General features: G+C 40.4%; 1 protein-coding gene across 1 annotated transcript in view; it reads right to left on the bottom strand.

The window, feature by feature from the left end:
• The window catches only part of LOC137331445 (chloride channel protein 2-like), a 412,704-nt gene that overhangs the window by 308,944 nt on the left and 77,976 nt on the right, over window positions 1–25,784 (bottom strand). Inside the window, exon 2 of the mRNA XM_067995242.1 lies at window positions 23,114–23,270. Coding sequence (XP_067851343.1) covers window positions 23,114–23,270 — 157 coding nt within the window. The remainder of the gene's footprint in view (window positions 1–23,113; window positions 23,271–25,784) is intronic.

Genomic DNA, 25,784 nt, shown 5'->3' on the forward strand with positions numbered 1-25,784 from the left:
ATCAGCGCTTCACACCACAGAGAGGTTACAAACCTGCTGCATTTTTAAGAGAGTAGAATCCTTTCCTATTGACATAAGTTGTGCTATTGAATGATGGAGTACAATGTCATCTGGGTACAATCCATAACTCCTTAGACTATGAAGAATAATGACTGCACCTTTTTTCATACTTTGAAGTTTAACATCTACGTCTGAATCATAGAATGGTTAACATCACAGAAGGAGGCCATTCGAGTCCATGCCGGCTCTCCAAGAGCAATCCAGCTAGTCCTACTCCCCTGCTCTTTCCCCATACCCCTGCAAATTTTTTCCTTTCAAGTACTTATCCAATTCCCTTTTGAAAGCCACGATTGAATCTGCCTCCACCACCCCCTCAGACAGTGCAGTCCAGATCTTAACCACTTGCTGTGTAAAAAAGTTCTTCCTCATGTCGCCTTTGGGTTCTTTTACCAATCACCTTAACCAGATGTCCTCTGGTTCTTCACCCTTCCGCCAATGGGAACAGTTTCTCTCTATCTACACTGTCTAGACCCTTCATGATTTTGAAGCATGATGGACACTTTCTAAACCTTTATATGCAATAGAGAGATATCAAATGTCCTGATATGTTTAACTATAAAACTATAACAGACTATTCCACTAGATTTTAATCTGTATTCCAAACCATTTTTTTTCCTATTTTTCTCCACGAGCAACATCACAGAAGTCAATGGGTACAGGCTAGGAAAAGCTGCCCTTTTCATGGCTCAGTAAGACAAAGGAAAGTCCCAGGTTCAATCCTAGGTCTCTGCTGAGCTAGGCGGCCTTAGCCGGGACAGGAAGGGTGCTATAACTGGTCTCAATGCTCTTGGGCTCACGGAGGGGGGACAATGGCCAAGGCTCAAATTCTTGATAAGGCTCAAATTCTTCATGGTGTAGTGGATGCAGGACTGTAATGTCTTCTATGGTTGAATAGTCTGACGACGCTTACTGTCTGGACTCTTACATGAGATATGAGCACTTTGGTGAGATGATGTACACTAGTGCCCATGGAACTTATCCCATCAAAAACATTCAAAAAGTTGGGAGAAATGGTGAGAAAATTGTAGAGGCAAAACACACAAACAGAATAACTATGACACAGAAATCCTGTCAAACTAAAGCTGGGAGTCATTTCAAACGCAGAAAGGTCAAGTATTTTGACTATCTTTCTGGTCTAAATACTATTTATTTAAAGGCGTTATAGATGAAGTACAATGGAGATAGTGGAACAGCGGGTAATCTAACATGGCAGAAACAAACTCACATATTTTAGCTCATAAACTATGACAGCACTTTCCAACAGCAGTTGCTTTATTACAAACCAGAGATCAATGAATGTCACCAATTATCTTTATTCCATATTTACAGGTTATTGGTTCTCTACTTGAAGAAGCAGGTTGCATAGTTGCAAATGTACAATAGATGTGTAAAGCACATTAATAATGTGTAATCATTATTAATAATGATTTATTAAGTGTTAGGCTTCCCTTTGCTTGTGCTCATCAGTTCCCTTCTCCCACATTTTATTACAGAGGGACATAGTGAAGTGCACACCATACTCTGAATATGTAACATTTTGCAACTTTTGTGCAGTTGTATAATGGAAAGTAACACTTCACCAATTTTACTATTCATAAGTAAGTGCATCAGAAGTATCCAATACCTGTGTGTCGAATTCCTTCAACCTCTATCAATTTTTAACATTTAGCGAAGCATCCTGCTGAGCTTACATTTAACCCTCAGGATACTGTGGTGATAAAGTTACATTACTGACTTTCACATGTCAAAGCCCATTAGCTCAACATAGCTGTCGATGTGTTCCAAAACTCTCTTCCACAAGCACAAGCACAAGCACAAGAAAAGTCAATAGCACAATGATAACATTGATAAACCTCAAAACACACTTCAAAGCAATAATGCACCAACGTAATATATTCGATCACATAAATGTTTTAGTTGTTGTTTCTCTGTGGAGACTCTCCTTCGTGCATCTATAACCATTGAATCATAGAATGGTTACAGCAGAGAAGGAGGCCATTTGGCCCATCATGGAAGCAGCTTGCTGATGCAAAGGGATTCCCCAAGTGTAGGGTATGCACTTGGGGTAGGAGAGGGGGAACAGAAAGAGCCAATAATAAACAAACATTACAATGTAGGGGGAGGGGGTTACATTGCTTTTTAATATTACTCAGGACATACTTTTTTCTCCAAAAATGCTACAGTGAAATTTTGTAGTTTGTGGATTCATCAGAACTCCATATTTAAATTACAGTCTTATAACTCGTTTCCAGTTATCTGATATTCTATGCCTTTTATCCGATCTCCCTCACACACTTCATTCTCTGAAAATTAGATATTTCAAGATGCTCAATGGATACTAATAATAGAATCTTATATAACAGGAGGAGGCCTTTCGGCCCAACGTGCACATGCTGGGTCTGTCCAATTTGGTCCCACGCCCCAGCTTTTTCCCACAACCCTGCAAATTAGTCCTCTTCAAGTACATGTCCAAAGGGAATCAAGGGATATGGGATAGGGCAGGAAAGTGGAGTTGAGGTAGAAGAACAGCCATGATCTTATTGAAGGGCGGAGCAGGCTCGTGGGGCCGTATGGCCTACTCCTGCTCCTATTTCTTATGTTCTTATGTAATTGCCTTTTGAAAGTTCCTATGGAATCTGCTTTCACCCTTTCAGCTGGTGCATTCCAGATCTTAACAACCCTCTATGAAAAAAATTCTCCTCATTTCCCCTCTAGTTTGTTTGCCAATTATTTTAAATCTATGGCCTCTGGTTATCGACCCACTTGACAGAAGAAACAGTTTCTCCCTACTAGATCTATCAAAACCCCTCATAATTTTGAATATTTCTATTAGGTCGCCTCTTAACCTTCTCTGCTCTAAAGGAGAGCAATCCCATCTTCTTCAATCTCTCCACATAACTGAAGTTCCTCATCCCTGGTATCATCCTGGTGAATCTCCTCTGTTCCTCTTTGTAAAGGTTTAGCATGACTTCCTTGTTTTTGTATTCAATGGCCCTATTTACAAAGCCAAGTATCCCAAGTTTTCTTAACAGCCTTATCAACTTGCCCTGCCACCTTCAAAGATTTGTGAATATGCAACCCCAGGACCCTCTGCTCTTGCACCCCCCCACCACCTCAAAATAGTACCATTTAGATTATACTGCCTCTCCCTGTTGTTCCTCCCAAAGTGCATCACTTCACACTTAGCTGCATTAAATTGCATCTGCCATGTGTGTCTGCCCATTTCACCAGTCTGTCTATATCCTCCTGAAGTCTGCTACTATCCTCCCACTATTTACTACCGTGCCAAGTTTTGCATCATCCGCAAACTTCAAAATTGTACTCCCTATACCCAATATACATATATGCCAGTAATGGCCCATCAGGATACTCCCCTTTAGTCTATTGTTTCAGCTTAATTTCACATTGAAAGCAGTGAAAATATAAAAGCAGGATGTACTGATTCTACTTCATATTATTCCTAAATTGCTTGCTGGATACACAATCATTTACAAAGATAAATTTACTACACAAGATAAATTGTCACCATTGCAAAACACACAATGACAAGTAACTGGTGCCAACAACTCACAGTCTCAAGTTCATGACACTGAGCAAGACAAGAATATTTGTTACAAGATGTGCTGGTTGAGTAACTGACATAACCAAAGGTTCCTAGCCAACAATTCCACTTCTGACTTCTACAAGAGGGTAACCAGGGGTTAACCTGCGCTTGATATCATCTGAATTTTCAGCTTGCAAAAGATTAGAAACCAGGTTAAAAAAATGTCAGCACTTTCAAAAGCCAGTCAAAACTCTAATGCCAAGGCTGCTACTCAGTCAACACTGTAACACAAGGTTCTACCAATCAAAATGCTAAGTCACATCCTTCTATATCATCATAACATATCATCTACCCTTTCCAGGGTAAATATAGCTCTTCCACAATCACTAGGCTTTGACATCATTTCCACAACTACTCATTGACCCACAGTAAGACATTCCCATCTAATCCCTCATCTAAAACAACAACAAAATAACGTCCTTCAACCCTATGAATCTCAAAATTAGCAATGTCATTCGGGATGTGGGCGATACTGGCAAGGCTTCATTTATTACCCATTTCTAGTTAGGCCGAGTAGCTGGTAGCGGGCATTCTCTTTGAACCACTGCAGTCTGTGTGGTGACGATAGTACTCCTGTGACCTCCTTCTTCTGCTGCATCCTTGCCTTCACCCTGATCTTCCTCGTCCGATGAGGGCTGCTGCTCTGTCTCTCTGTATTGCAAGATTATGCAGCATGCAGCACACCACTATGATCCAGGAGACTCTTTGTGGGGACTGTTGTAGGGAGCCCCTTGGGGTGCTGTTGAGGCACCTGAACCTTTGTTTGAGGTGGCCAATGTGTGCTCAATTATGATCCTGGTACTCCACTGGCTTCGATTATACCCATGTTGCTCAGGCGATGGTGTCCTTCACCTGCTGTCTTCTAATAGGCCCGGCTTCTGCTCATGCTGCTTGCTGAGGCTGTTTATGCACCTCTTGTTCCACCTCTTCATCCATCCCAATGAAACTAGCAATAATAGCATCCATGATAAATTGATAGAGCTTGCTGAGAGTAAGTAAAGAAAAAAAATCAGAAAGAAGCAATCTGGAAACTGGAAACTCTCCTGGCAATCGAAACAGCACGATGGTGGTTGTCAGCGGTGGCTCAATGGTAGCACTCTCACCTTTGAGTCAGAAGGTGGATTCAAGTCCCACTCCAGAGACTTGAGTACATAATGCAGGCCGATATGTTAGTGCAGTACTGAGAGAGTGCTGCCCTGTCGGAGGTGCTGTCTGTCAAATGAGACTTTAAACCAAGGCTCCATCTGCCCTCTCAGATGGATGTAAAAGATCCCATTACAATATTCGAAGAGGAGCTAGGGAGCTCTCCCCATTGCCCTGGCTAATATTTATCCCTCAACCAACATCACTAAAAAATAGATAGATAATCTAGTCATTATCACATTGCTGTTTGTGGGACCTTGCAAATTGGCTGGCATATTTCCTACATTACAACAGTGACTCCACATCGAAAGTACTTCATTGGCTGTAAAGCACTTTGGGACGTCCTCAGGTCGTGAAAGACACTATATAAATGCAAGTTCTTTCTTTCTAAGGCACACAGATCCTTTGATCCTTTACCTGCAGTTTAGTGCCGCTTTAAATACTGCTACCAGTAGCTCTGAGAGACCAATCCTGCTAGGTTTTACCAGTGGGTTATGCTTTGGGTAAGACTTGCATGATTTCAATTTAATATGGCGCGGGGTCCTAATGACATCATGGGACCCCGATTTGCAAATATTCACGAAGCCCTGGCCCACTTCTGGCGATTAAAATGGCTGTTGGCGGGAAAGGAGTGGTAAGTACCCTGCAGCGATTTTAAACGTCCACCTGCCCCGTTCCCACTGGGCGGGGTAGGTTAAAATTGCCCCTAATATCTTTGATTGACGGAGGCCCACATATTACTGAAATCAAGGTGCTACTACATGAGGAGCCTAACACGGAATGGGTAAGAGACAATCATTGCCCACTGAACAAAATATTAAATTAGTGACAAAGGAAGATGTAGGCAGTTTTCTCAGTGACAAAGAAAACAAAAATAGGCAAAAAAGCAAAAAAGAAATGGCACTCTCCAATGACTGGCTTCAAATAGTGCACAAGAATAAACTCACGCACACAATACCTCTCAACAAACTGCAACACTATAGGATGTGAATCTACCAGACTACAATCCATTCTATGAAGGTCTTACAGCCCTCTGATGGCTCAGTGGGTAAATGCACTACTTTATGTGGTGCTGAGCCACACAGACAAGATGCTCCCCACTGAGCTAGTTCATTCTTGCTAGGATAGCAGTGGGTCGCTACAACTAATCGTAGCATCCCCAAGCTGGAAATGAGGGGCAGAGAATCCGTCCGGGATCCCACTCCTGATCATTATCCAACAGCATCTACTGGAACTATGTATATATGGATACCATGTGAAGACAAGATTAGGCTCCATGGAAAAATAGCCCACTGGCACTCACATTCTAAGCTCGTACATGACTATTTGGGAAAAGTACTGGAAGGTCAGCACTGTCTATGGAACCGAACTTCAGCATGAGTCACTGGCTACAAGAGCAGAGGGGCAATTGGGCGGAGGGGGACAGAATTTGGAGGGCAAGAAAATAAATGGAGCATGCGCAAAGAACAACTGTCCAGCTACAATGCAGCCCTTGCACTTCTCAAGGCTTAAATCAAAATAAAAACCAGAACAAATGGGGGAAAAGATTATGACCAAACAACCTTTATTATTACAGATCAATAATAGACAAATTGTACTAAATAGAGAAAGTTCAGTCATAGCTTTATATTAAGGGCCATTTTCCTCATGAAAAAGTGGTTTGGAGAACTTTTAGTAATACTAGCAAATCTCCAAAGGTGCAGCTTGTGGTGAGTTTGGAGGTTATGATGTTGGAAGGGGCAGTGGGAGTGAGTGAGGGCTCACGTGGCAGCTGAAAGGATCTGGAAAGAAGTTTGAGAGACATGTGTTCCTGGAAAATTGGAGCAAATCAGGATTTCATGTGTCACAGACACTTCTCACGTTCGACTAATAGCGCTACTTACAGAAATATATATGCAGGTTATATATAAATTATATAACATTAACACACACAGATCTCCTGTGGTATTGCTCGATTGGACAATATAATTTCTATAAGACAGTGTGAGGTTAGAGTTTAAAATAGATATCTTTTTAAGGATCTTAAACATGACAGATCTTTCTATCTGTCACAGATAACATGGTTTTCTTTTCGATCAGTGAACATTTCCCCCCCCCCCCCCCAAGGCTCCAGTGGAAGTACAACGGGGCCTGAAACACAGGTTAGACCCATTGCTAGAGCAAATTGGTGATCTAGCACTAGTTTCTGCCGGGCGCCCTGGGCAATTACAGGGCACCCTAACCAATACGGCGTGCGGCTCACTTCCGGTGCAGACTAAGTGTGAGCAAGTTGAACGCTATATTGGGTCCTGCAGCACTCATTTCTTATCTGAAAAACTGATGCTGTGCTATCAAGTTTCTAGGCCCAGATTTCTGGGAGAAATTACAAGGCTGATTTTACAAACTATTTACATTTTTAGTATTGCAACCTAAGGTTTCAAAAATCATGATTAATCAAAATTAGGAAAATTTATTCTCAGGTAGTCATTAGTCTATGTGTTAAAGATTTGCCCAAGCATGTTCTTGTTTAAAAGAGGAGCTCAATAAATATGGAAGATCAGACTGTAGCTGATGGTTTGAGAATATATGCTGAACACAGAACTGTTGAACAGCTAAGTTTAATTGTATTGACTTCTTCAGATGTGCCAATGCAACAGTGTGATACTTTAGGAATATTTGTTGCATCACAACCTTTGTGATTTGACATGGTTACTGAAGGATATAAAACACTTTTAGAACCGATTGTGACAAACACCATATAAAGGCAAAACCAATGTGGTCTGGTCTTCAGAGGGCATGCTCTGCTTTGAACTGCCTCACAATATAACAACCAACCATGACAGGAGTTTTCAGCTCCACTCACTTACAATTTTAAAATCAGGCTTTACTTGTCCATACCTTTTTAATCTATAAAACTGAAGTTCAGTGATAAAAAGCACAAAAAAGAAACAGAAATTGTAGGTCACAATCAATTGCACAGGTGTGAAACAGGCACAAAATAGATCAACTAAAACGAGAATCAAAAACGTAGTCTACAAGGGACATAGATTTTTAAATCTTACAAAATAATGAAGTGGAATGATTGCGCAATCTTGCCATGTTGACATTATATAAATCTTACAGTAATTTATTTGTTTCAGAAACAAACTGACAGCTTTTACTGTACAGTAAGCTTTGCCAGAAACTTAATTTTGTAGACTGCTTAAAGGAATATCCCTGCTACCGAACAGTTTACATTTAAAACATGCAGTATTTCCCTAATGTCTAAACCCTAACACCAAACTTACATTTCACCTACAGTGAAAAACAGATTTCAAAGTGTTCGCTGCGGGCAGCCGTTAGCTGTGTTGGGGAGATTATGAGAAACCTTTTGTTCCCAGAGAGGACAGGGGTTCGAACTGATGAAATAGTCGAGAAGTTAGAAGCTCTGGGTCTTTTCAACTTTTTTCGCATCTCAGTGAATTGCAGGATCTTCTGTTTAATCACAAACATAACTCTTTCTCTGATATCTCCCATTTTAAAAAGCCCCTTACAATGATACTTTTTTCCTCCACATGCTTTGGTCAGCAGCAGAGACCAGTGGAATATTAATCTGGTGCCAAAAAGTTGCCAACAGCATGCATGCAAAGTTGGAAAGGCTGACAAGCAGCTTCAAAAAAAAGCTGACACAGCACCCAAAACAATCTGACAACTCAAAAAAACGTGTTTACAACTGAAAAACGGTACATTTATGCCTGCTATTCGGAGTAGAGCAGTAGTGACTCTTAGCAACAGTGGATCACTTGGCAGGCTAGGGAACTGATGCACAGGGAAATGTGGAGAGGTAGGTTGGTGTGTTTAGTGCCGTTAAAATGGGAGCTTATTTGCTCAAGTCGAGGGAAAAGTACTTTTGTGGTCCTGCAGACAGACACTTATTCTGTGTTTACAGCACTGAGTTATCATCATCTTGTGAAGTAGCCCCATACATATTATCTCACAAAATCAGGAAATCCTGCTCCTGCAGCACACAGTTCATTGTATGGTTGTGAAAACTTGAGTAGGAGCAGGTGCCGTGACAGGTGGGGAACTAGGATACTGGGCTGGGACTTTCATTCCAGGGGAGTGGGCAGATGGATGTAATTCCTACGTATTGTGCTTATACTCACCTTTCTTCTGTTGGGCCTTCCAGGTATTGAACATTCAGTTTGTCAGATCTCTTCTTGGATTACAGAAGCTGGGAGAAAGTGACAGACTCAAACATCTGGCCCACAAATTAACAGTTTCGTTAATCCGCAACTGGAAGTGGCTCGAGATTGGATTGCACAGATCATTACTGTCCTCCTGTTTTCTAGTTTTTAAAAAAATGTATTCGCCATTTTTTGATGGGTTCAATGCATGACCACGAGTGTTGGCAAGCAATCAGCTGTCTGTTTCTCAGCAAAAGCAACTAATGCCAGAGAATGGCATGTTTTCACTCATCTGTTTTTTGCCTCTTTCAGAGGAAGAGATTCACCTGTCCTCAGCACACCCCATAATGTATGAGATCAAGATCACTGTGAAAAATCATGGGCATAAACACAGTCCATGGCACAAAATGCTAGCTTATAAATGAACAACTGGTCAATGCTGCTGCTTTTCATTCTAAGATTTTACTTTGGTCTTCCTTATGTTTTGCATGGATTCATTTTGTCCAGGGGTTTTCTTCCCCCCCCCCCCCAAAGTCGACAGTGTTACCAATCACAGTTCTATGTAAAGAGTTCAGAGCTGTTTTCTCTGCCTGTGTTTTGTTACGGCTCATTCTCTGCTTAGCTGCACTGCAGGCGTTACTGTCCTAGGGAGCTGCTATGATGTATATGACTGCTGTTTAGATACATATCTAAGTGACACTGGCTCACTGCTAAGAAAAGGACACAAGAAGACATTCCAGGTCCGCATTTACAGGATACAGTCACACAGCGTTATGGAGAGATTGCAGGTATGTTCAATTGTAATTTCCATTCAGAGAGTGGGGTTTTTTTTGTTCAAGCACATACATTACAAGTTTACCTATCAGTAGAGGAGTGACAATTGATTCCAATGCCATGACCTCATTGAATGGCAGGACAGGCTCAAGAGGCTAAATGGCCTACTCCTGTTCCTATACACTTTACCTCATGAAAGGATACCTCTCTCTCTCTCTCGCTGACCTTTATCAAGCAAAGCAGAACAGGATTTATGTCAGAGGGATTGAAAGGACAACCTTTGTCAATAAAATACAAATGATCAGTGAATTATATTTTAAAAAATGAAAACTGAACAAACATATTTTTTTTAAAACCAAAATTAGAGCAAGTACTTTTAACTGATTATTGAAGTGTAGACAGGAAGTACTGTAGCATTATTCTTTAGTGAAACTTTAGTAAATATTAAATAGTCAAAAAATACCAGAAAGGCACTCACTTTTTCAGCTTCTCTTATAAGGCTGACAAAGATTATCCTGTCAGGTTGTGTGATGTTTGAGTGGCGCATCCAATGTAAGATAGTATGAAACCCACAACCTTGGCACATACGCAAACAACTTTTGGGGTAAATCAGACCAGGATGATGAAGCCCATGAAAAAATGTGCTTTGATGGGAAACAGCTCACAAACATAGAATTACATAGAAATTGCAGCACAGGAACAGGCCATTCAGCCCAATACATCTATGCCAGTGTTATTGCGTCACACGAGCTTCCTCCCACCTTACTTCATCTCATCCTATCACAATATTCTTCTATTCCATTCTCCCTCATGTACTTATCTAGCTTCCCCTTAAATGCATCGATGCTATTCGCCTCAACTACTCCTTGTGTTAGCGAGTTCCACATTTTAACCATTCTCTGAGTAAAAAAGTTTCTCCTGAATTCCCAATTGGATAGATTAGTGACTATCTTATATTTATGGCCCCTAGTTTTGGATTCCCCCACAAATGGAAACATCTTCTCTACGTCTACCCTACTGAACCCCTTCATAATTTTAAAGACCTCTCACAAGTCACTTCTCAGTCTTCTCTTTTCCTAGTGCTTGGCTGCATTTTTGTTATGACTTTGTTAACCTGCATTGCTACTTTTAATGATTTATGAATCTGTACCCCTAGATCTCTTTGCACCTCTACCTCATTTAGACTCTTATTCCTCCTACCAACATACACCACCTCATACGTATCTACATTGAAATTAATTTGGCAATTACCCACCCATTCTGCAAGTTTGTTAATATCTTCTATTTCCTCAGCATTAACTATACCTCCCAATTTGGTGTCGTCCGCGAATTTTGATATAGTACTTCTGATTCCAAATCATTTATGTAATTGGCGAACAACGGTGGTCCCAGCACCAATGCCTATGGAACACCACTTCCCACCTACCGCCACAGTGCTCCAAAGGCACCAATATGTAAATAGGTTTCTCTTTTCCACAGAATTCCATACGAATGCAATTTCATGTCCTCAACTCATAGCACAAACCCTTCATCGACAAATCGTCCATAGCCCAGATGTATAACAAAAATAAACTAACTTACACAGTCAGAGAACCAACCGTCAACATCAACTACATCATATCATTGTATGTTATTGATGTCATCACGGCCAATTAAAAAACATTAATTTTTATTTGTACATTAGGAAAAATTATAAATGACAAACTAAATACCAAACTTTATTTAATATGCAAGTAATTACATATTATTACAGACACTGCAATAAAAAGGGGTAGCTAAGGAAGCTTAGACAAAGACCAGCATATTGGTTCAGCACAATGCAGCTTGACCATTCTGGGAACTTAACTATTGCTCAATCTTACCCATGCTGTTACCGGTCAGTACAGGCCAGACCCTTCTTTGCAAAGTAGGGGTTTGGGGGCGAGAGGGAAAGAGAGAGTGGCGGTGCCAGGACCTTTCTCACAGGGAGGTACCTAAAAAAGGCCAGGTTCTCCCCTCACAGGGAAGTCTCCTCACTGGGATTGAGACAGAGGGTAAAATCGGAAGGTCAGTCATGTGAGGCAGTTCTCATGCCCCTCCTCTCAGCCAGCTAGAGTGACACACTGGTGGAGGCCTGACAGCACAAATTAAAATTTAATTGCAAAGCAGAGATGGGAAGGAGGCTGGTAGGGGTTGAACAGTGGAAATAGATCTGAAAATGTCTCTTTCGTGCCTTAACAATGGTGTCTGACTGACCATCCCAAAATGGTGGATAATAATCTGGGGAACATTTCTTTAAAATTAGATCTGATCAATTAGTGTTAGGGACAGTGAGTGATTTTCATTTCTAGTTAAAGAAAATCTACTTGCCACATTGGCTTGGATGAATTGCTTGGCTTCAAAAGGAGCACTGCAGGGCTGTTCCTACAATAATAATTCAGTTACATATATGATGTGCATCAGTGGCTACATGGAATCACAAACATTAACTCTTATATGAAGGGGATATTGTGACAAATCGAGATCTATACAAGTGAATGCTATGGACTGGTCACAGGAAGTAAAGCAAGAGAAAGGTTTTTTTCCCCCCAAAGGATTCAAAACGATATTGACTAAATATACAATACAAGAAACTAGAGAAAAAGTTTAAATGGAGACAGGCACAAGCAACAGTAGTTGTATATGACAAGAAACAGTACTTAACTGGATGGGTAACTCGCCTATAAACCATAGTCTGGGAGAAAGGATTGGACAGGAAGGCATCAGACAGTGAAGATTGAGAAGAAGTGGGGAAAAAGTCTGTGCCAAGGGTTTTTTTTTTAGGAAAAAAGTCATAATGCTTCCAGTTTATGCCCAGAACATTACCTGGATGCAGTGGGAAGCTGATAAATTGTAAATGCGAATTATGTATTATTTAAAGACTGCACAAGTATAAATGCCATTAGATCAGAGAAAGGAGAGTGTGAAGCCAACTCAGATATCGTCACTCATGCGCGAGGTGGGTTCAATCAGAACCGAAAATTCAAGTGGAACGGATAACCCCACTGCTGAAAGGGGTCAACTATGCCACTTGTAAAGACCAGGTCACATAAGTTCTGAATGTTGTTACTCACACATTTAGACTTGAGCTATTTGATAGCTGATAAGTTGAGAGACTGGCTGTTCAAAGCTATCTAAGGAATTACTCTTAAAGTAATCTCACCAATTTATAACCTCAGACTCTGGTCACTGCTAGTGATGCCTACGTAACCTTTGCTACTCATTTTATTAAGTAACTATATCCATTAATAATTTGCTACTCAACTGCTACGTAGCTCTGATTACATTTACAAAAGCCTATTAAGCTTTCGTATACCCATCTTTAAATTTAAGTTGTGATTTGTAACCAATAAAATAACGTTTAGTACATGACTTGAGGTCTGGCCTCTTGACGATTTGGCAAGAAAAAGTTAATTCGCTCATGCAGCAGCTTGAGGGTAAACTAAGCAAGGATTAGTAAATTAAATTCATTTTGATCCTAAATGGGTCACTTGTAAGACAATTTGGCTAACTGAGTCAGGCATTATTCATCCCTAGACCTATACTGGGGGGTAAAACCCCAGACAATTCCTTAGAAAGGTGTTAAGGGGGGGGGGGGGGAATTAAGAATTCATCTGGTTCCTCAGCACATGTTTGTCAGGATACCGAAACCTAGCTTTCTTACAGCACGTTCACCCAGCCAGTTCTGTCAACTAGAGTAGATGTGACTCGCATAACGATCAGGGCTGTTGGTATAAAGGCATGTGTGTCCTGAAAGTTACTTCAAAAAATTTTAACCAAATTAAAATTGGATTTTTTTTTTTTAAAGTTGTTTAACATCAACGTTCACTGAATGTTTCATCTTCCATTGTTTACAAGGAGGAGTTGGGTAACTTTCTCTTCCGCCACTCAAAAGCAGCCAAATTAGTGCTGTCACTGATTTTTATTTCTGAAGCTTAGAGGGAGCTCATCCTTGCACTGACATTTTCAACATCACAGAGCAGTGCTCAGTCAGGTTTAAAAAGTTTTCCACCTCAACGCTCCCAGAGAAAAGCAAAATGTCAATATACAGCAATGCTATTACAAATCAGTTCCTGCCGAACAATGTGCCAAATCTATTTCAATTCAAGCAGCTAATTACTTTTTGATCATTTAATTATCGACTAATGAAATTAAAAACCCATCACAGCCACTGTCTCTGATAGTTTAATGACATACTCTTTACTTGTTTGCACTAGCTGCTGCTGACAGCCAAGATATTCTGTACCCTACAAGTCAAAGCATCAGGTATTTTTCTTTCAAAAAGGATACCCAAATTAACAGATAGTCCCTGAATTGGACCTCCTTTTCCTAATGGTGCTCATCTGAATTACAGAATCTGTCAAACACAAGTAACTTCCTATCAGGACAGACTTACAGATCAGTTATACCACACGGCTTGCATTGGTCAAATGGTTTTCACACCGCACCAATTAAAAGTGACTGGGTGAAATCAGGTTGTGATATACCTGCAGCATGACTGCAATCACGCCAAGTCAAAGTTTGAAATTTTTTATTAAGGACAGTTTTGAAGACTCCCTGGATTCTTTTAATGTTTTTAACGGTAGAAAGAGCCGACAACATACTCTATCCTTTTCTCATTCTTAAAAGTTTCACCAACAGTTGGGTTCTAGTGAGCAGAGCTCAGTGCTTGCATTTAAGTACATGCATGGAACTCTGCTTTTCCTGATTCAAGAGGAGTGCAAAGTGCACAGTATTACTCTGTACTGTCACTCACATTGCTCCAAAAAATAGCATCAGTATCACACCAGGACCAACAATGCCCTTAATAACCTGGTTGACTTCAACAGCTAATCAAGGCACAGCTTTTATGAAGGTACAGTGTTGTACACTTTATCCATTCAAAGACAGCTGCAATATCTTACACCATTTACTAAACTAAAGCAAGATTACAATCACTAGTTTACTATAGATTGCATGACCAGAGAGGAGAGGATTCATCATATTTTTATCCTTTATTCTCACAGTGCTCTCCAATACTATAAGTAGTTTTTGTTTAAAGCAGAATACTGATTTAAAATCAACTGTATATCACTGAAAGGCTAACAATCAAAGCCATTCAGATCTCAAAGAACTAGGAAATGTTTTCAAATCTCTCCATGGCCTTGCCCCTCCCTATCTCTGTAACCTCCTCCAGCCCTACAACCCTCCGAGATCTCTGCGCTCCTCCAATTCTTGCCTCTTGCACATCCCGGATATTAATCATTCCACCATTGGCGGCCATGCCTTCAGCTGCCTAGGCCCTAAACTCTGGAATTCCTTCCCTAAACCTCTCTGCATCTCTACCTCTCTCTCCTCCTTTAAGACACTCCTTACAACCTACCTCTTTGAACAAGCTTTTGGTCATCTGTCCTAATGTCTCCTTATGTGGCTCAGTATGAAATTTTGATTGATAACGCTCCTGTGAAGCGCCTTGGGATGTTTTACTACATTAAAAGGCACTATATAAATACAAGTTGTTGAAATAGCAGTAAAAAGCCAGAGTTTTTTTTCCTTCTATACACATGCACTGTAAGTACACAGGTAGAACAGACAGGTAAATGTTGTTTATCTTTTTATTGCCTTAAATATTCAGCATGTCAATTGCAAGAGCATAATTTGTGTAAATATTTTAGAACTGAAAACTTTACTGTGCTGGATAATACATTAGTTCTTCATATTGCTGTAGTAATAACAATCAGCCAGCAGGTGGCAGGAAAGACACAGCCTTTACCAGAAATAAGGAAGCACTTTGTTTTACACATGAATAAACACATCAGTATATGCAATAAGGAACTGTCAAATCATGGGGCCCATTCTTCAAACAGATAGTGTACAAATTGTACTGTACTATAATGGGAGGGCGAGGATGAGCACTTTCAAAGCAAAGTACTGTCAACTTGAATTTTTAAAAACACTAAAAAACCAGATAGAACTATTATGTAAGATGAGAAATGTGCAATGAATTTTTCACAAATGAAGACACAAACAGACAAATTTGATCCAGTTAGAACTGGCTTGGGAATCCGTGACAGAGAGAAGTCAGTATGAAAAACAAAACTCACTCAATGAATTAAATATATAAAAGGACAACTGCATCAGAACCTACAAGGAAACAGCAAAGGAATAGACACAGTTAGAATTATGCAAGCACAAGGACTAGGGCGATAGCAAATGTTATTCTGATCTTCAAAAAGGAACATGACAAGAATTAGGAAACTATAGTCCAACATCTATAGTGGGGAAAATGTTCACAGCCACTTTGCAGGTTGCTATTGCCATTAATTGAATGAGAGCAGAAGCTAGACCCAATACTTCAAGCCTCATCATTCCACTGAACATTTTTGAGGAGATAACTTAAGTAGTAGATAAGAGCTATCCTGTGCATATAATTTACTTATTTTTTCAGAAAGTAATTGAGTAATTTTTAGTTGGATTTGATTCTAAGTATAAACAAATTATTGTAAATTTGTATAAATCATCTGTGAAGTTACAAATGGGAACAAAGACTATGAATTTGTCCCAATCCCTTTGAATGCTATCAACTGTCCTCATGCTCATCACCTGAGCACATAGCTGAGGGTGATGGGTTCCAAACTTCTCTGTGTAGATTTGTACAGGGGCACCCACACTTCTACCAGAAACTCTTGTGTCATAACTTCCAAAAGACAAAGTCTGATAGCGAAAAGAAAACAAACCACGTTGTGGAAAATGTTTTTACGTTGGTACACTACAATAAAAACATTAGTTCCTTCACAAATACACTAAGAAATCTAGAATACAGAATTCTCAAGACAGTGCTCATTGCATGCAGCTCACCTGGCCCACTGCAGAAGGAAAGAAATCCGATGACCTTGCAAGCACCCTATGTTTTAAAACCTATGGCTTAGGATCATCACCAACTTTTACAACATGAATAGTGTGAACAGTAGGGAAGCCAGAACAGAGCTTGCAGATGGAGGAGAAATATTTTTGCTCAGTGAGTTGCCTGAAAAGGGTGGTAGAAGCAGACTCAATAGTAACTTTCAAAAAGGAATTGGATATAAACTTGAAAAAGAAAAATCTGCAGGGCTAAGGGGTCAGTGCTGGAGAGTGGGGCTAATTGGATAGTTCTTTCAAGGATCCGGCACAGGCACGATGGGTCGAATGGCCTCCTTCTATGCTGTATGATTTTCTAATTCTATGATTCTAGAAATCCTGCTTCTGACAGATACATATTCAATACGAAAGTTGTAAAGTAGCTTACCATTACTCGATCAACTACCCCAGTGCAGCAGACACAAAACTAGCAGTTGTGTGACGGATTAGACGGATAATTATATACCTGATGCAATTCAAATTCAGCAGGGTCAGGTCAGGATGGGTCAGGTCAGATTGAAATGGGTTGGGTCGGATCAGGTCAGGTCAGATTGGGTTGGGTCGGGTCGGATCAGGTCAGGTCAGGTCAGATTGGGATGGGTCGGGTCGGGTCAGGTCAGGTTGGGTCTGGTCGTGGAAGCCAGAAGCAGCCAGGTTTGAGCACTCAGTGGGAGTCAGGCTAATAATGGGTTGCAGCCATATTCCCCTAAATCTGCCACTCCCTTTGAAGTTTGTCAGATGGTATCCTCAGCCACAAAGTTCACCATGCATTTCAATAATGCAATCTAATTGGAACTCTATGTCCATGTCTCTAAAATGAGCTTTACAAAAATTTTTGTTGTGTTATTTCAGTTAAACTTTGTGCACTCCAACACTGGACGTATGAAATATTCATCATTTGTGGCAGGTTATGTGCCAATTTAAGTGCTTGAGCTGTGTGACAACAGCATCATTACAGGTGGGTCCTGAATGGCCAGCCAGTTTCCATCAGCAAACACCAACAGATTCAGATTGTAAAGAAACTTCGGAAGCAAAATGGCATGCACCCACCATCTTGATTTGGGTCCATTATGTTATACAAAACTACGTACACTTGAGAAGAGAGATATATAATCCAAGTGAGAAACTAGAATAGCAAAAGGTGAAGTGCTTTACCTTCCTACAAGCAGAAAATTAGCAGCACAATGGTAAATTCAGACACATTTTTAAGAGTCTTTACTTAGCTGTAAGTAAAACAAAATAAAACAGGCCAAGTTCTTTTTTTTTTTACAGGAAATTTAGGTTAAAATCAACATAGAGTGTCACTCTTAAATATCCCTGAAACACGTTAGACAGAGTTATCCTGTAATAGAACAGGTTTATTACAAGAGCGTATTTTCTAAATCAGTGTTGTACACATGCATTTTTTTTAAAAACTGAAGCCATTAATTCACAATTGAGTGAGACAATCTTACATTCATTCCATGTAAATAGTTCTACTTTGTTTGGCTCAGGTTGACAGTTAAGTATATTGAGCCTTTCTATAGGAGTGTCAGTCGGTTGTGCTCTAGATTGAAAGCCAGTGAGCCCTGGTTCAAATCCCTTCCCAACACTTACCTTGCAGCTGGCAGACTTCCCTGGTGCCGGCAGGTGAGGGTCTGAACCGTCCGATCTCAGTCCTCCCCGCTCCCCCTCGGTGGGGAAATGAAAATCAGATGGCTTCTAAATGGGCAGCTGACCCATAACGCCAGTTATACACCCGAGCAGCAAGTTGAAAATCTACCTCATGGTTTCAGAAACGACTGAAGAGAAAGCTCACATTTGCTGCACTACTGTAGGTCTGGACAAAACTTTAGACAGTGTGTTAAACGGATACATTCATTGATAATAACTGGAGACTGATGCAGTTGTTAAACATGGTTCATGTCTCATCAATGAGCAGCTCTCCATGTGAATATATGTAAAGAATTAAGGAATGCAAAGCAGACACACACAAAAAAAAAAATCGGGGGGGGGGGGAACTTTATTTTTATTATTTAAAAAGGGATAATGATATTAACCAGAGCTCTGTTTAATTTACCACGGATTCCTAGATTTCCTTGAGGGATTACATTTTGACTTCATATCTCCCCAACCATGGCTTTGTTCCATTCTTTTATATTAAATATACACACACAACTGACAATTAATGAGGGATGAATATATTAACAGTGGCACCCAAAGTGATTAATGTTCATTAATGTTAGGCCTCCAACAAGCATTTCCTTCAATCTGATGTGTAGCATGGAGACAGTGGCATTACAGAATAGAGTTTAAAAAGATAAACCTGAGGAGTTTAACCTTTCTTTAATTTATTGTTACTTCTAATGGTCAATGCCTGTCAAACATGATAATAAACCAGGTTTTTATTACTGTTAATCAAATGGATTTAGACCACTCGTTTATCATTCATCTCAGTGAAAGTGAAACAGCTGTAAAAACAACAGGAAAATCCCTATTAGGAGCAACTTCTCATTACTTTTCAAACTCATGTTCAATGCAATAGTCCATGCCCATAAACAAGCACGTGCTTCCTGTGAACTGAAACTTGGCCTTGTGCACAAAGTATGTAGGATGGCAGACCTCGGGGTAAACAATGAACCCTTTTACTGCTGAGAATGGTATGGGTTACACATGGTTTACTCCTCAAAATTGGTGGAAAACAGCACACAGACAAGCCGCTTCAGGCTAAAAACTAAATTGTTTCTTTTAAAAGACAGAAATAACAAAAGCAAAATGGTTCAATTAGCAGAGTGATAGAATGCATGAATTCACATTGGTACTTAAAAGCAGTTCCAACATAATAAAACTCTAAAAAGGTTAGCAGTAATCTGAAGTAACCTTTATAACTTTTCCCACACATGCTTGATGAATAACTTCTACCTCAGAAAGACACTTCAGAGTCCCTGTAACATTCTACCCATATTGCTGTTACACGAGACGGACGTAAATAAACTAAACTGCCAGACGGATTATTTGCCTTACTTTCCTTCAAAGTCAAGTTAGTACAGAAGATAGACAGATATTTTTCACAATTCAACAAAGCTGTCAATCAAAATAGATTCAAAAGTCACTAGGAGTTTTCTGAATAGGTCATTGGCAGCCCAGTGACCAATGTTAAATAGTTCAATCACTTGAGTGAGCTATGCATCTTCTAACAGTAGTTAGTCATTTACAACTGCATTGCCAACCTCCCAGATGCCATCCTTTGACCTTCTATTCACCATGATATTTCTACAGCTGTTCATTTGCTCAACCACTCCCTCATTTCTACTTTTAATACCCTTGTCTTGAGCAACACCATCACTATCTCCCATCCCTGCCATGGCCCCTGCATGTCCGCAGTCGTTGCTCCCTCAAGTCTGAGAGGTGCAAGCTTAATCATAACTGGTGCAAAACTCACTTAGCCATCCATTGCTAGATCTGGACATCAAGACCTACCTGTCCTCTTGTGTCAAAACCACCCACTATTCTAGGATCATCCTGGAAGTCAAAGATAACCCAGTCTCCTATCCCCTACTACTAACCGCCTCCTTAAACTCCTCATCCCTGCCACCTCCACCCTTACTTCTAACTACAAGTGCGAGAAGCTCATGGATTTCTTGTCGCTGGGTCAAAATCCTGGAACTCCCTCCCTCACAACATTGTGGGCCTTCACCACACGGACTGTAGTGGTTCAAGAGGCATACTGCAGGAAGCCCCCTGACCTATCAGGGCACCTCAACCTTTGCTGATAGTGAGCTCAATGATCCTCCTTGTGGAGCCATGAGCCATGATAGAAAGGGATAGCCCTTGTCCCCAAACAGCCATCCTCAAACATTCCTGGAAAGTTGGAAAACCAGAGGGGATATCTGACTGCTGCAAGGTGAATGTGTCGCAATAGCTACCTTGGAACCTAGCGCAGACTTGCATGATCCTTTTGTTCTGAGCACATACAAGCTGCACATTAAATCAAGAGAAACCCTTGGGGATTACAAAACCACCTGGCTGGTTTTGTGGTACCCTGATGGCAACGCGAGTGCAGTCAATAGCACCATCCACTGCTGTGAACCTTAAGGCTCTCTCATTTTGACTGTTGTCATTTATCAGAAAGGACATATACTGGTCCACCTTGGCAAATAGTGCATTGGTCACCTCTTTGATGCACTTGTGGACCACCAGCTGCAAGATGCGCGAGATGTCTCCAGTCGCACCCTGAAAGGTTCCTGAGGTGAAGTAGCTCAGGGCGATTGTCACCTTTACAGCCACTGGCATGGCACAGCCCCCTGGTTCAGCAGGCACCAGGTCTTCTTGCAGGGAGTTGCAGAGGTCAAAAACAACCTGTCTTGATAAACGTAGCCTCCTCAGACACATCTTGAAAAGTAACCCCTGGCCTATAGATCCTGTTCGTTGGATAAGGCCTCCCTCATCTGCTGTCTTCTCAGAAGCCCACCTGCAGCTCTTCCTGCATATGGAGGCCTCAGCTCCTGTTGTTGCTGCTACTGCTCTTCCTCCTCCACCCAGTACAATGCAGCAAGAGCACCACCCATCATAAGCTTTCACAGTTTATTGAGGATGAGTAAGCAATGTAAAGTATAACAAATAAGCAATACTGAAAGTGCCAAATCACTCCAACTCCTACAAGCTCACCAGCACGCAGATGCCAATGATCTGAGCCTGGAGCTCATGACCTCTTTAAATCCAGCAACCTGCTGCCTCCGGAACCAATCCCGCTAGGTTTTACCAAGCGGGCCAGGCAATTGGCAGGACATCCAACTTCTCTTGGTTAATATGATGCCGGGGTCCTAATTGCGTCATAGGATCCCTATTTGCCTGCCATTCACGAGGCGCCCGCCTGCCTGTAGCAGGAGCCTCGGCGACCTGGGAAGTTCAAATGGCGCTGGATGCGAACTGAGCAGCAACAAGTAAGTACACCCGCCCTACGTTTACCCTTAACACCCGCGGGGGGTGGGGGTGATGGGGGGGAAAAGAGTGAGGTGTTTAAAAGTCCTCCCATTGTCTCTCATGCCCTGCTGTGCTGTAGTAGCAGACATACATGTCGAGGGCAGAGCTGAGGTCAAACCCAAGGACCATTCTCTGTACTAGCACCACATGCCCATCACTTGTGATCTGAGCAAGGCCACAGATACATCAACACAGTAGAAAACTACTGAAATTGGCAATGTACATTTTTTTTTAAATATAACAGGCTCCCTTATCTATGCACCAGTGGCACTCTTGATGTAATGTTTAAAGTCATTTACCAGCTTTTCCATACAGGTTCTACAGAAGGTGTATATAAAAACATGGCTGAAAGCCTAGGGCTCCAAAATCAAAGATCTTGACAATGTGAACTTTATTATAGTTGCCTTAGGGGACCAAATGGTATCTGAAAGCTGCAACCAAGGAGAATGACTGTGTTTCCTAGGCTTGACCACAAAGCAAATCAGTGCTCCAGTCAGTCATGCTCTATCTGATCAGCTACCTAGGTTGCTGTAGAGCAATTGCAGGCAGAATTCACTTTGAACAAAGTCAGGGTATAAAGGAAAGCACTTGAGGCATAGATTGTGACCCATGTTAGGAAATGGAAATTTTGAAGTCAGGGTTTCATAAAATAAAATCAAAGTTTTCATAAAAAGCCTTAAGTTTGAACTCATTACATTAAAAATAATTTTACTAGACAAAAATAACTTGAAAACACACATAAAAATTACAAAAATGAGAGAAGAATAACTAACAATAAATTGCAAAGAGATGCCATGCAAAAATGTTCAGTAAGAAATACAGTCACATTACGGAGGGGGAAAAAAAATCTCTTCCAGTCACAGGGATTGTCCCATCCTTCCTGTTTGGATTTCCCGATTATTCATTTAACTTTCGCATAGGATGGATCAATCACTTTCCTTCCTTTCCCACTTCCCTTTGGTAGAGAAAATGGTCCATGGCCAGATTAAACAACAAATAAATTCAAAAGAAAAATTCAGTTTTATATTAAAAGAAAGTGCATCTTTATTTCCTGGTTCAGGACAGGTTTCAATAGCAGCTAATCACAGGAGTCTGCTTGCATACAGGATGAACTTTTCTCCAGTAAAGATTTTGCATTAAGCTCAGGTAATACAAAAAAAACTCATACTGTCTACCTGTTAAAAACTTTATACATGGGCTTCTTTACCACTGTATAACTACTGAAAGATCTATGCTTGCGCACCCCTATTAAAGGTCAAACAATTACTTTTTAATAATGAAACCCTCATATAATGAAAAAGAGTAATAATCAAACTTTACCTACAGTGACATTTAAAAAAATATTCAACACACTTAATGGAACAGTTGTCTCCCAGTTCTTTTACAATGAAATATTGAGGCAAAGGGCAGTTCAGTTTAAGAGCTTTCATTGTGTTACAAAGCTGCCAGTCAAATAATCTGTACCAAGTATTAATATTTGCTGCTGTATTTTAGTCACTCTGCCAAACATATATGGTTTAAAATTACTTACTTCTACATCTAGCACAACGACTTCGATCATACTCTATCAACTCAGCACGCTTAACATGCTCTCTTGAAAATATACTTCTGTGGTCCTTTTCTTGGCGCAAACGAGCTGCTTCTTCTTTGGCAAATACACCCAAGTCTTGGGTATATCTGCCATACATCTAGTAATAAAGTGGAAAAACAAAATCAAGTAAATAACAAACAAGAGAGGCATTGTTAACATTATTATAATGAAGGGTCCCATTCCCATCCAAAATTCAAACTTCTGTTTATCTACATCACCTCTGTTGGTTTGACAAACATTCAGCCAAGACAACTTTCTTCTACAATGGAACCGACTGCAGATAGTTTCTCAAAAAGGGATGCCTAATTAATAGTCGGCTGCATTTGCTGTTGACAGATGTAGGTGAGATACATGATTATAGTTACATCACCACTGTACTTTTTGTGGACTGAAATTATCACTTTTTGTGACAAAACACCAGTTAGCTACCAGGACAAACCCAGTTTTAATTCTCATTTACTCGATAAAAATGCATACCCTAGCTGTTGCGAATGAACATGTTAATGGGTGGGTACTACAAATAATAAAATGGTTCTATAGAGGCAGAGAAGGTTCTGCACATAAGAAAAGTATTATGTTGCAATCAACGCCAGACAATGTGCGGGGAGGGGAAGGAGAGGAGAGCACTAGAATATTATCCAGTGACATTCACAATGCTAGGTTGCATTGGCTCAGTGGTAGCATCTCTCACTGGAGTCAGAAGGTCATGGGTTCAAGCCCCACTCCAGAAAGTTGAGAACATAATCTAGCTGGACACTTCAGTGCAGTACTAAAAAAGAGTGCACTAACAAGTTGTCTGGTCATTTATCTCAATGCTGTTTGTGGGACCTTGCCATGTGCAAATTGTCTGCCGCATTTCCCTACATTACAACTGTGACTACACTTCAAAACTACTTGATTGGCTGTGATGTGCTTTGGGACATCCTGAGGACCTGAAAGGCACTATATAAATGCAAACTTTTTTTAAAGCAATACCATGTTTGCAAGCAATTAGCTTACCAGTTGAGCTATTATTAATCACAAAGTCAAAATCATTTATCTGAACAGGAATTTGTATCTTTTTAAAAGTTACTGTCTTTGCAGTGGGGGAGGGAAGCTGGAACAGCAGGTTATTTTCAATGCTATGATGTTACATGTAAGTGGCTGGATAACATTTCCATGACATAATGGTATGTTTGAGTGTGATCTGCACCATCATGTTACAGCATTTGACAAACAGAAAAAAAATGCCTGTTTCTCAAAAATGCATTGTCTATTTAAATTTTAGTGAGAACACTGAATAAAACTTTATTCATTTCCAAAAAAAATTATTTTATACCCTGTACAGCAAACTGTTGCTGTTTGCTGTCCCCAGGTCTCTTCGGTGGTGGAATGAGTATAGTCAGAAATTTCTCGAAAACAGATGGCTGGAATGAATAGTTGTCTACATTTATTGCCAGTTCTCATTTAGGATCATGCCCAAAACATTAAGCCATCTTCCTCTGAGATATAAACCAACCTGCTGTGTATTTTCTGTTTTTATTTCTTTTTTTTAACATTTATAGAATCCTATAGAATTTTCTGCTAAGGTTAATAAAACATACTTGCTCAATCTTCATTTGCTGCTACAATCTACAGGCTGTTAAATCCCCATCTTGGTCTCACCTAACCACTGCTTGTTCATTTATTTTGCCTTCCCTCCTACTCTTTTCAACCTTGGCCCATCAAAACCATTCAATCCATTGCCAAATAGAGAAATAGGATTACTTGCTAGTGGAAAATCTGAGTCCTAAATATTAGCCACAACAGGACTTCTATTCTTGAATCCACGGTAGAGTTCAGAACAAAATGTGGTAAGAGCTGAAGATCAGTATGAGAGCTCATTGAAGAATTTTGTGAGCTTGTCTTTGCTCACAATTAAACAACAAGCAATTGTTCCTTCTGTGAATATGTAACTATTTGTGGCTTGCTTTGGCATTATCTTAAATCTTTCAAGATAAGTGTTGCGGTCCTTTGCTTCATTCTCTGACCCATCACTGGTATGTACCATTCTCTTAGTGAGACCCACTGTTTTTGGTGTTTGATTATGGCACAACTCAAACACTTCCAGAGCACATGGGTTACTTATTTTAAGCATTTTTTTTTAAAGAAATGAGGTGTCAACATTCCAGATCACTTTAAAAAAGCCTTCGGAAAGCCTATGCATTGCATTGCACTGATCAGTGTACTAGACCTATGGGGAAAAGAATGGAAAGCAATGATTAGATTGTTTTTGTAACATAGCACCAAATTAGATCAAACACCGCAGGTAGCAGAGGTAAAAATGGACCCATGTATAGTACCAACCCACTGAAACGGATGTGGCAGTGTAACATGGTTCCCTGACATGGGCTTGAGTCAAGCAATAGTCAAACGTAAAACACTGTTACACCACTATATGCATCACTTTTCCCACCCAACTCAGAGGACTAAGGCCAAAGGCAGTAAGCCAAGGAATTTACATAAGGAAAGCTCCTAGCAAGATTTTTAGGATTCTGACAATCCAAGAAGGAATGAGTATTTGGGGAAAACTAGTACTGTGCAGGAAGATTAAAAACATTTAAGAGGAAAACGGCAAATGTTATTATGCAAA

This window comes from Heptranchias perlo, chromosome 13, assembly GCF_035084215.1.
Source record: "Heptranchias perlo isolate sHepPer1 chromosome 13, sHepPer1.hap1, whole genome shotgun sequence".
NCBI classification, from domain to species: domain Eukaryota; kingdom Metazoa; phylum Chordata; class Chondrichthyes; order Hexanchiformes; family Hexanchidae; genus Heptranchias; species Heptranchias perlo.